Genomic DNA, 12,412 nt, shown 5'->3' with positions numbered 1-12,412 from the left:
GAGTGATTGTAGACGGGTTATATTCTGCATGGAGGTCGGTAACCAGTGGACTGCCTCAGGGATCTGTTTTGGGACCCTTACTCTTCGTGATTTTTATAAATGACCTGGATGAGGAAGTGGAGGAATGGGTTATTAAGTTTGTTGTTGGAGGTGTTGTGGATAGTGTGGAGGCCTGTCAGAGGTTACAGCGGGACATTGATAGGATGCAAAACTGGGCTGAGAAGTGGCAGATGGAGTTCAACCCAGATAAGTGTGAAGTGGTTCATTTTGGTAGGTCAAATATGATGGCAGAATATAGTATTAATGGTAAGACCCTTGGCAGTGTGGAGGATCGGAGGATCAGAGGGATCTTGGGGTCCGAGTCCATAGGATACGCAAAGCAGCTGTGCAGGTTGGCTCTGTGGTTAAGAAGACGTATGGTGAATTGGCCTTCATCAATCACGGAATTGAATTTAGGAGCCTAGAGGTAATGTTGCAGCTATATAGGACCCTGGTCAGACCCCACTTAGAGTACTATGCTCAGTTTTGGTCACCTCACTACAGAAAGGATGTGGAAGCCATAGAAAGGGTGCAAAGGAGATTTACAAGGATGTCGCCTGGATTGGGGAGCTTGACTTATGAGAATAGGTTGAGTAAACTCTGCCTTTTCTTCTTGGAGTGACAGAGGATGAGAGGTGACCCGATAGAGGCGTATATAATGTTGAGAGGCGTTGATCTTGTGGACAGTCAGAGACTTTTTCCCAGGGCTGAAGTGGTTGCTACAAGAGGACACAGGTTTAAGGTGCGGGGTTGTAGGTACAGAGGAGATGTCAGGGGTAAGTTTTTTACTCAGTGAGTGGTGAGTGCATGGAATGGGCTGCTAACAGGTGGTGGAGGCGGATATGATAGGGTCTTTTAAGAGACTTTTGGATAGGTACATGGAGCTTAGAAAAATAGAGGGCTGTAGGTAAGCCTAGTAATTTCTGGGGTTCGGCACAACCTTGTGGGCTGAAGGGCCTGTATTGTGCTGTAGGTTTTTCTATGTTTCTGACTTCCCAACCATTGATGTCAGGCTAAGAGATCTATAGTTTCCTTTGTGCTGCCTCCCACCTTTCTTAAATAGTGGAGTAACATTTGCAATTTTCCAATCATCCGGTAAAATGCCAGAATCTATTGATTCTTGAAAGATCATTGTTAATGCCTCTGCAATCTCTCCAGCTACTTCCTTCACAACTCAAGGGTGCATTCCATCAGGTCCAGGAGTTTATCCACCCTCAGACCATTAAGTTTCCTGAACACCTTCTCAGTGGTCATTTTCACTGCACATACTTCACTTCCCTGACGCTCTTGAATTACTGGTATGCTGCAGGTGTCATGCACTGTGAAGACTGATGCAAAATACGTTTTCAGTTCCTCTGCCATCTCTGTGTCTCTCATTACAATATCTCCAGGATCATTTTCTATTGGTCCTATATCTACCCTCAACTCCGTTTTACCCTTTATATACTAAAAAAAGAATCTTCTTTGATATTAGTCACCAGCTTCCTTTCATAGTTCATCTTTTCCTTCCTAATGATCTTCTTAGTTTCCTCCTGTGAGTTTTTAAAAGCTTCCCAATCCTTTATCTTCACACTAGCTTTGGCTTCCTTGTATGCCCTCTCTTTTGCTTTTACTTTGGCTCTGACTTCACTTGTCAGCCATGGTAGTGTCCTTCTTCCAGTGGAAAATTTCTTCTTATTTGGAATAAGATGGATCTTATTAGCACAGCGATGGATCCTTTCATCAATTTCAAACTTTACGTCACAGGCTCCAAGAGTTTCCATAACACATACAAGACAAAAAGAACAAGCAGAAAGCATAGAAGGAGTGAAAGATTTGCTATCTGGAAGATGTCGCACAAGGAATCATTGTTTGCTGGCACCATCTTGACTGGAAGCCAGGTGGCACATATCACGTTAGGAGTTTGAGGAGATTTGGTATGTTATCAAAGATTTGCAGATTTCTATAGATGTGCCATAGAGAGTATTCTGACTGGTATGGTAGCTTCAATGCCCAGGATCACAAGGGGCTGCTGAGAGTTACAAACTCTGCCAGCTCCAGCATTGGCACATTACTCCCTCATTAGGGACCATCACCATTCTCTTCTATTATTACTGTCAGGGAGAAGGCAGAGGATCTTCAGGACACACTGAACAATATAGGAACAGCCTCTTCCCCTCCTCCATCAGATTTTCGAGTTGTCTAGCAACCCATGGCTGCTATCTTGTTATACCTTTTTATTGTACTATTTATTTATGTTTTGTAACTTCTAGTAAATTTTGCCTTTGCATTATACTGCTACTGAAAAACAACTTTCATGTCAAACAAATCAGTGATAATAAATCTGATTCAAAAATTAGACAATGTAGGGTTCTGAAGGGAGTTTGTATTGAAGGAAGTGTGTGGAAAGTCTATCAACAGCTATTTTTAAAAAAAATAATATAGTCCTGGAACAGAAACAATAAGTGGCGTTCTCATGTACAGATGAAACAACAGGCAGATAAGAAAGAGCATCTGTCTTTAAAGTTTCTACAGTTTAGATAAGAAAATTTGATATTTAAATATTGTTATGGGTTGCAAATGGATTGTAGTTCGCAAGTTTTCATCTGCTCAGAAACAATCTTCCTTCGCCGCTCTTACAGATGTACTTTCTGCATCCTAAGGTGTTTGCATTGCTCTTCATTATGCCTCTTTGATTTCTTATTGTTCATATTAACCCCTTTTGTTTGCAACTTTCCTTTGGTTATTGGTTTTGATTTAACACTTCGATTTTTCAAAAGAATGACAACTTTTCTGCTTCATTCATAAACCAGAGAGCGCAAGTTGGAGTGATTAACAAAGTCAACTGAATCTTAATAATTTGAAAGATTTTCTCGACTGCTCATTAGTCTATGGATAGCAATTATGAGTTTAAAATTATTGCCAACTTTATTAAAAGGAACTTTTGTACTTCTTAGACCAGTCACATTTCTAGAACATCGAACAATAGTTTCAGAATATTAGGTTGCATATCTATTATAGTTTCCTAAAGGCTTGTTCCAATCATGAAATGACTTTTTGTAAATCATTAAAACTATCCGATAATATCAAGAATTAATGGGACCTAAAGACTAACATGAAAAAAGCTGAATGGTCCTGGCCTTGAGGGAAAAATATAATAAAAGTGAATGGAAGAATTTCCTGATACAACTCATTATTTGAAAACATTTATTTCCTTTTACAGCAGGGAAACTAATAAACTTTCCATTTAATTTTGGGTCTGTTTCTCAGCCTGACCCCTGTTGCCAAACTTGTCACACTTTCTGTTGATGCAGAACTATTCTACGTGGGTTATTTGGTCCTTAAAGTTTTTGGATCATTTCGCTCAGCTTTTCCCTCCAATCTGAAGCTACTTCGTGAAGCAGAGGGAAGAACCAACATGGTACTGGTATAGTGGTAGTTCCTTGTGCAGCTTCTTACATAAGCTCTTGTTTCTGCTCAAAGCTGAAATATAAAGTTTTGTTTTAAATGTACGGACGAGAGAAAATCTGCAGATGCTGGAAATCTGACCAAAACACACAAAATGCTGGAGAAACTCAGCAGGACAGGCAGCATCTATGGAAAAAAAAAGGTACATTTGATGTTTTGGCCATCGACCGTACTTTTTTCCATAGATGCTGCCTGGCCTGCTGAGTTCCTCCAGCATTTTGTGTGTGTTGCTTAAATTTATGGAGACCTACTCAAATATTTCATCCTATAATTCAGGAACAGGAATGTTACCACAGCATCACTGAGTGTAAAATTCATGCCAGCTAATGAGGGGAATTTAGTGTATTCCAGTAACAAGCCCTTACTTGAACAGGTGCAAGAATCGTATAAATTTCTGACACAAAAGGAAGTTGTGTCTTCCCCAGCAAAAGAAATAAGAGCCATATTCAGTTATTTACACATAAGACTCCCAGACTTCAAGTATTATCTTTTCAATATTGTGAGGTTTGCTGCCTCCTTGCCCTTTTAAGGTAGTAAATTCAAGGACCCCACTACTCATTGAGTGAAATGATGCCTTCCCGGTTCTCTCCTCTATAATCCTGCTCTCCATTTGTGGACAACACGAGTGGAGCTGCAGATGCTCGAAATAAATAAAAACACAAAATGCTGGCAGAACTCAGCAGGCCAGACAGCATCTATGGGAGGAGGTAGTGACGACGTTTCGGGCCGAAACCCTTCATCAGGAGTGAAGTAACCTGGGATGGTCGAGGGGGGATAAGAAGAGGGAGGAGGGATGAAGTAGAGAGCTGGGAAGTGATAGGCTGGAGGGAAATGGGCTAGGGGGAAGGTGGAGAATTATGGGAAATAAAAGAGAAAGAAAGGGAGGGCTGGGGGGAGATTATAGTGGGGGGAAAAAAGAGAAAGAGAACCAGACTAAAATAATAGATAGGGATGGGGGTAAGGGGGGGCAGGGGTATCAACGGAGGTCTGTGAATTGGATGTTCATGCCGGCAGGTAGGAGGCTACCTAGGCGGGAGGTAAGGTATTGCTCCATCGATCTGCGTGTGACCTCATCTTGACGGTAGAGGAGGCCACGGACAGAGATGTCGGAGTGGGAGCGGTCTGTGGAATTGAAGAGTGTGGCCACAGGGAGATCCCGCCACTGCTGGAGGACTGAGCGCCGGTGTTCGGCGAAACAGTCTCCCAGTCTGCGGCGGATCTCCCCAATGTATAATTGGCCACATTAGGAGCACCGGATACAGTATAATCACCCCAGTTGACTTGCAGGTGAAGGTGCCTCACCTGAAAGGACTGTCTGGGGCCTGGGATGGTGGTGAGGGAAGAAGTGTGGGGGCAGGTGTAGCACTTCTTCCGTTTGCAGGGATGAGTGCCCGGAGGGAGGTCCGTGGGGAGGGATGGGGGGGGGGAATGAATGGACAAGGGAGTCGCATAGGGAGCGATCCCTGTGGAAAGCCGAGAGTGGGGGCGAGGGGAAGATGTGGCTGGTGGTGGGATCACGTAGGAAGTTATGGAGGATTATACGTTGGATCTGTAGGCTGGTAGGATGATAGGTGAGGACCAGGGGGACTCTATCCCTGGCGGGGGGATGGGGTGAGGGCAGAGGTGCGTGAAATACGGGAGACGCGATGGAAGGCAGAGTTGAAGGAGCTCCATTTGTGGAGCATCTTTCTCTTTACCCAGTTGAGGCCTCGCAAAATGTTACACATCTCAATTAATTCTCTACTCAATCTCCTTTGTTCCACAGAAGTTGAACCTAACAGCAACACCATTTCCATTTTTAGCATCCTTTTTAACTATCAAAATAATACAATTGGAAAGCAAAATTAATTTGCATTTTTACACTTTTAATGTAGGTCTCATGTTTTTTTAAATGACAATTTATTTTTACACAGTAAAATATCAAGGATTTTGTCAGGGTTTGTGAAGTTAAGGTTATGAATATATAAACCTTTTTAACCCATCACAAAACTTATTGTAATGTCAGAGAGATTCTGGTAAATATTAGATAAATGATTTCCTTATGAAAGACTGCTTGGCAGTCTGGCTGCTGTACAATCAGTTCTCCAGCATCTCAAAGCTGAGCAGAAATGGTTGACAGTACTTAACTCTGACTAAACTGCAATGGCAATGTGACTTGTAGAACTGAAAGAAACTACTAGAAACATGCAGCTTGTCTGAATTGGGAGGAGAAAGACGGTCTAATATTCATCAGACCTCTGCTTCTAGCATGTTGTCTTCCACTTTTCTTATAACAATAAGAAAACCTAACCTGGGGTATAAAAACACCTCAGGAGATGCCAAGTGAAGTTGGCACATTGACTTGCTTAATTTGTATTGCTTTTCATAGATTCCAACAACTTCCAAGAAAGAAGAAAAAAAAAGCTACATTTAGAAAAGGATTTCCATTCATTTTTTGTTTATGTTCTGCCAATAGAAGAACACATTTTTTGGCCTTATTTAATTCATCTTTGGTACATCACTTTCATATATCCTCTTTTCACAATTTATAAAAGTTACTTCAAAATACAAGTTTTGTGAAACACTTTTCTATTGTCAGTTTCAAGTTAGAAAGGCAAAGGCACGTTCATGTGTATTTCCTGAAAATCATTATTCAGCCTCTTTTGAGGACATTTTCCTCACACCCTCGAGGTTTTGAAACATCCGCAAAATATGAAAATTCACCATTATGCTCAAACTAATGAAATAGAAGGATTTTATCCCTGAGGCCCCAGACCAGATTTGCTGCTAGAGAATAGATCTACATATCTGTTAAATACAATAAATTCTTTGAATTAATGTTAATGATTTAGTGGATATGGGCAGCAATGTGGTCTTCAGTTATCAAACAACTCCGCTTGAATATGGTGAGAAATTCTTCCAAATGTTTAGTAAAATTAATATTCTTTACACCAGCTATTGTTTGGGAGATGCACCAGGGCTGAGGACAGCCATAGTTCCAGTCTTGCCCAGCTGTTGAATACAAAAATCACCCTTGTGTCTTCTGCTATTACCATATCCAAACCACTTGTCTAGGTAGCATATCAGTAATAACGATTCAAGCTTCTAGTGGCAGGAATATCTGGCTGACCGTTCATCCAGATCTCCCTAATTATCCGCTCTCTTTCTTCCAGCCTCTGAGCCCGTTCCAGCTCCTCTGCTGAGGTAAAAACATTCATGTTTAAAGTTCTCTCAAAGCGACGGTGCCGCCTGGCTGACAGATTGGAGGTAGTGTCAGAGTTGTCATCATCGCTGTCATCATCATCGTCATTACTGCCCTCCTCATCTGTGTTCTTAACCACAGATTTCTTCAAGTCTGTCTGACAGGATATCCGTACTACCAGGGCGCACAGCGTTAGGATCAGTCCAATGCACACGCCAGACAGGAAATACAGAGCAGTTTTCTCAGGATTCTCTGTAAAGGAAAAATAAATGACGTTATTCTTTTGATCAAAGTAAACAGCAAAACACTGCTCAATGTATTTCTCAGCCGGTAACCACATAGTCATTTTATTTAGTCTGTTAAGAAGGCGGGATTGTGAGGCCTCCCATATGTCAAACTGTGAATGGATCTACTTGACTGTTGGAATGCTCTCTGCTTTCTGTCTCCAGCAACTCTACCTATTTCCACCAATATTCATCTATACTGTGATCCTTTCAGGTATTTTGCTCAAACCTCCTTCCTCTGCACGACTAATAATGCACAGTAACTACACCCAAAACAGCAGCTAAAATACTGTATGTTTATGCAAGAGATTTCTTTAATTCTCAGCTAAATGCTAAAGAGAGTGTTCATTCAACCCCTCACTGCATCCTTCCTGTGTCCCGTTCCATGCTGATGTGAGTCAAGAGCCTAGGAATTCCCATTACTTTCAATAGCATAATATAAATTCCAGTACCTAATACAAAAAAAGTAATAACTTCTTAACGGTTCAAATGTCACACTCTCCTTCTTAGCAGTGAACTGCCATTGGCGCCAACCTTTGTATGTTTGCCAGCAGCCTGTGTGCCCTTCACGTTTTTGGTCAGATAACACTTTTACTTATTCTGCCATTCACCAAAGCTCATGTTGTCACTCTTGTTGACAAATTTATTGACCCACTGTTGTTTTGAGTATTTTCACATTTTCCTTTCATTTAAATCACTGGTAACCTAAGTGATAGGATAGGCTTCCTCAGATAAGCTTTAGTTTCATTATTTATAGTAGTTAATATTTAACACACACAATAATTCATCAATCAAAATGAAATTCTCCTTTTGTAGCTAAGCATCATGCCATGCTGCCTTGTTAATATTTAACTGCCTTAAATTTATTCTTTAGCCTGTAGCCCGCTGTGATCTTTAAGAATGAGAGAATGCTAAAATTGATGGTCAGGAAATATATTTGTTTATTTCAATTAGCAAAAACCTCTCCGCAGTAAGTTTATATTTACAGAACTTAAACAGATTTAAAGCATATGTGATCTTCTCTGTGAGCAATTTCATCTCCAATTAAATTTGCTTCATTAGCAAGATAAACATCTATATTCAAAGTTCAAATGTGTTCCAGGCAAATCTTGTGGGATAAATGCTAACCCCATGCCTACTTAGCCAAGTTATCTCTCGGGTCTCCAATAGCTTTGCTAGGATTTAATTACCTCCATGTGAAAATTGATCAACCTTACTCTTATCAACCAGTTGAATTTAGAAACCAATGAATATTCTATGTTTCCTATGCACTGTGATTAGTATTTCTGCATCTAAGGTTAAATAAAGTTTAATAATTCTTAAGGTACTGGACTTAAAGCTGATATTTTTGTTAGAGTTCTTCACATGCTTGCTGAATTATATTAAAACCCAAACATTTATGGGTTTATTTTTAAATGTATGATTATTTTTTGACCAAAGAAATCAAAACAAGCACTAAGTTTAGCACCTTTCAAATTGTATTCAAAGGTTCATGTTATTATCAAAGTATGTATTACTGGTTCTGTCCTAGCTTAGAGAAATTTTGGAAAGATGTCTTCATAACTTTATCTTGTATTCTGAATCACCACTTAGAACCTAACCCTTTAATCGCTTTGTTTGGTTTTTTGGGTGAGACAGATTTACGTTTGAGTTTGACTAAGTGTCGAATATTATCTTTTGCTTCTCTCCTGGCTAGATGTTTGATCCTCCTTAGATGGAGAGATGTTGCCCCGCCCACGCATGCTCAATGGCTTAATGATATTATGTCCTGCTTAGACCTTGAAAAAAATTCATTATTCAGTCCTTAATTCGGATATAAAGCTCCATAAGGTCTGGGGACCTTTTATTGTGTACTTTCATAACCTTCCTCTTAACTAAGGTTTTTTTTTCGGTCCCTTGCTTTCAGCTCTTTTTTTTGGTAGTAGTGTGGCGACCCACTTCCTAGCGCACTCGAACCGGCTCACAAATAGCCGTCACGCCCGCACAAAGGCCAGGTCTGCTTCACCAACAAAGGGAAAGCCTGCGGGGGTTTGTGAGTACGTGTCTCTTGGACCATCCACGCCCGGGGAGGGCGGGATGAGGGAGGCTTTAAAGCAAGGCTGTGAAGTTTGAATAAAATCTTCTTTAATTGCAGTTTACCGACTCCGTGTCATTATTTTAGCGCTGCGTGTAGCACACCGCTACAGTAGGCATTATTATCTTCTGTTTTCAAGTGTACTTACAGTTTTGGGGGTTTGTATGTCCTGATTTATATTCTCTATATTGTGTTGTGGTTGGTCTGGAGTTTTTTTTTGTTGCGGGGCTTGGGGAGGATACTAACTTTATATGTCTTCAATTTGGGTGCTTTCTCAATTATCTTTTTTGTATTATTATTATTGTATGTTTATTTTTGCACTGTATTAATTTTCTTTTTGATTTGGGGTTTTCTATCTGTAGTGATGTAGAAAATGCATAAAAAAACTAATAATTAAAAAAAGTATGTATGCAGAATACAACTCTGAGATTTGTCTTCTTCAGATAGCCATAAAATACAGGAAAACATTAGTAGTTGACAGAAAGACAACAATTCTCTGCACAAAAAGAAAAAGAAACAAGAACTCGCAAACACCAAGCCCCCCCCCAACCCCTCCCTCCACACAAACTAACAGATCACCCAAACCCTCAGCCTATCAATCAGCAGCAAAACACAGAACTGAAAGAAGCTGATAACAGCTACAGTCCAATCCATAACTCTCAGAATTTCAGTAACATCTCCGAGAGCATCAGGACCCAGTGGCCCCTCTTCAAAAACAAAATTAAGATAAAAAGAATATGTAAAAGATGTAGAAAAACTGAAATAATTGACTATCTGGAAGATGTCACCCGAGGCATTGTTGTTCGCTGACGCCATCTTGATTGGAAAACTAGCTACTCCATGACCTAATTGGTTGTGGGTTGATGTAACTTTTCTAAATGGATGATATCATACATGTAACCCAACAAAGAAAGTTCAATATTCATAACAAATGCTACCAATTTGATGGTTTATTCGTACAGAGATTTAAAAAAAAGTGAGTGTACACTGTTAAATATCCAGCAAGAAATACTTAGATGCAATCAGTTTGTGGACTAAGAAAGGCTTCAAATGCATAAAGTGAGGAAGTTCAATTATTAAATGTTGCTTCAATATAGAATGGGCCTTAACTTATTATGCAACATTATGGATTAAATGCACAAGAGCCCTGTTATAAATTGCTCTCACCAACAGGCTTTTGTGATTTCAATTAAACTCTCAGGTCCTGCTGTCTGTTAGGTAGGGGCAGTTTTATTAATGTGGCTTTTCATGAGTTTGGGAAGGAAGGACCAGTCACCATATTTGGCATCAGGCTTTCAAAGGAAAGGATCAGTAACAAACAAACTACTGTGGGCTTTTAGTGACAAAATTCACAAAGGTCAGAGGCTTTGATAAGATGCCCAATACACAAAACACTTGGGGTATTCCCTTCAGCACAGATTTCCTGACGTTGTCATCCAGTGTTGTGAGGAGGAAAGGATCACACTTTGCAGATGCAGGTCCTACTTCACCAATCAGATGCATAAAAGCCTACAGCTTTTTTGCTTTTTTCAAATCTGTGCTGAGATTTAAGTACAGATGTTTTTTTAAAATTGTTGTCACATATACCCATCTATTGAACACACAAAGTACACTGAAGATGCTGTGGTCAAATCGGCATATGAGATGTTGCTTCTCCAATCTGAGTTTGGCCTCGTCATGGCAGTAGAGGAGGCCATGAATGGACATATCCGAATGGGAATGTGATGCAGAGTTGAAGTGGGTGGCAACTGGGAGATCCTGTCTGTTGTGGCTGATGGAGCAGAGGTGCTCGACCATATATATTTCCACACATGGCCGCCTCTACCACCATGATGATGCCAAACTCAGGTTGGAGGAGCAACACCTCATGTACCATATGGGTAGTCTCCAGCCCCTTGGTATGAACATCGAATTCTCCAACTCCCTCCCTCTCCCTTCCCCCATCCCACTTTCACTGTCTCCTCTTCTAGCTGCCTATCACCTCTCTCATGATTCTGCCTTCTTCTACTACCCATAGTGCTTTCCCCTTACATTCCTTCTTCACCTCTCCTGCCTATCCCCTCCTTGCTTCCCCTCCCCCACCCCTTGATCTTTCCTCTGATTGGTTTTTCACCTGGCACCTTCTTTATCGGGCCCCTGCCCCCTCCTCCTTCAGTCCCGACGAAGGGTCTTGGCCTGAAATGTTGACTGCTCGTTTCAACAGATGCTGCCCGACCTGCTGAGATCCTCCAGCGTGTTTGATTGCACGTGTTGATTACTCGTCTATTGAGATGTTCCCACAACCATTGATCTTCCTTTTAAGGACTGAATGCCTTGTTATTTCATGCTCTCATTATTTATTGCTATTTACTTATATTTGCAGTTGCACAGATTGTTGTCTTCGATACTCTATTCACTCTTTCATTGATCCTGTTATAGTTACTATTCTACAGATTTGCTGAGTACGCCTGCAGGTAACAGAATCTCAATGTTGTTTGTGGCAACATGTACGTACTCTGATCATAAATTTTACTTTGAACTTTGATACAGTGAGCTATGGCAAAACCTTTTTTGCACGCCATCCATACAGATCATTTCCCTGTATCTAATGTTGAGGTAGTACAAAAGAAGACAATAACATAAAGCAGAATATATGTGTTATAGTCACAGTGAATGTGTAGTAATAAGATGCAAGGTCATGATGAAGTTAATTCCATGATGTAGGTTACAGCTGCTCCAATCACCAGAAGAGATCCTGATAAATCAAGCATGTATTGCTTAAATCTAGTCAGAAGATAAGCACTTATAAAATGACCTTGTGGTAACTCCTGCCTTCAGGAGCAAGTGAACGGGTCTGGTTGTGAACAGTGATGAGCTGTGGTTCTGCTGAAAACCATCAGCCAGCTGCCAATGTGTATTCTGGACTTGCATACCTGCACTCTGCAGTACAGAATATGATAGAAGTATGGAACATGTCAGGAGCATTCATGTGTGAGCTTCAGCTCCAGCCCACAATGCATCCAGCGATGATGTGGGAGTTACTGAGCTGGGATGAGTTGCAAATGCCTTCTCAGCTTCTTGCCAGTTATGGCAATTGCACATAGAGCAGCTTTGACTATTTCAATGGGATTGTTGAACTTGGCAAAAAAGTTTTTAAATATTAATGGTGAAACTCTTGGCAGTGTGCAGGGTCAGAGAGATCCTGGGGTCCGTGTCCATAGGAGACTCAAAGCTGATGTGCAGGTTGACAGTGTTGTTAAGAATGCATATGGTGTGTTGCCATTCATCAACCGTAGGATTGAGTTCAAGAGCTGTGAGGTAATGTTATGGCTATATAAGACTTTGGTCAGACCCCATTTGTGTTCAGTTCTGGTCACCTCTCTACAGGAAAGATGTGGATACTATAGA

General features: G+C 40.8%; 1 protein-coding gene across 6 annotated transcripts in view; it reads right to left on the bottom strand.

The window, feature by feature from the left end:
- Nucleotides 1–5,330: 5,330 nt before the first annotated feature.
- LOC140733639 (protein eva-1 homolog A-like) overlaps nt 5,331–12,412 on the bottom strand; it is a 300,828-nt gene continuing 293,746 nt past the window's right edge. For 5 of the 6 annotated variants that reach the window (XM_073057244.1, XM_073057245.1, XM_073057249.1 and 2 more), the window contains one exon: nt 5,331–6,919. In XM_073057244.1, the coding sequence (XP_072913345.1) occupies nt 6,549–6,919 (371 nt within the window). In that variant the 3' untranslated portion in view covers nt 5,331–6,548. The remainder of the gene's footprint in view (nt 6,920–12,412) is intronic. The other variant, XM_073057246.1, reaches the window with a different exon arrangement.

The sequence above is a fragment of the Hemitrygon akajei genome, chromosome 9, assembly GCF_048418815.1.
Source record: "Hemitrygon akajei chromosome 9, sHemAka1.3, whole genome shotgun sequence".
Lineage (NCBI taxonomy): Eukaryota > Metazoa > Chordata > Chondrichthyes > Myliobatiformes > Dasyatidae > Hemitrygon > Hemitrygon akajei.
Note: the sequence above shows the minus strand (reverse complement) of the source record. Positions and strands in the feature narration are given on the sequence as shown.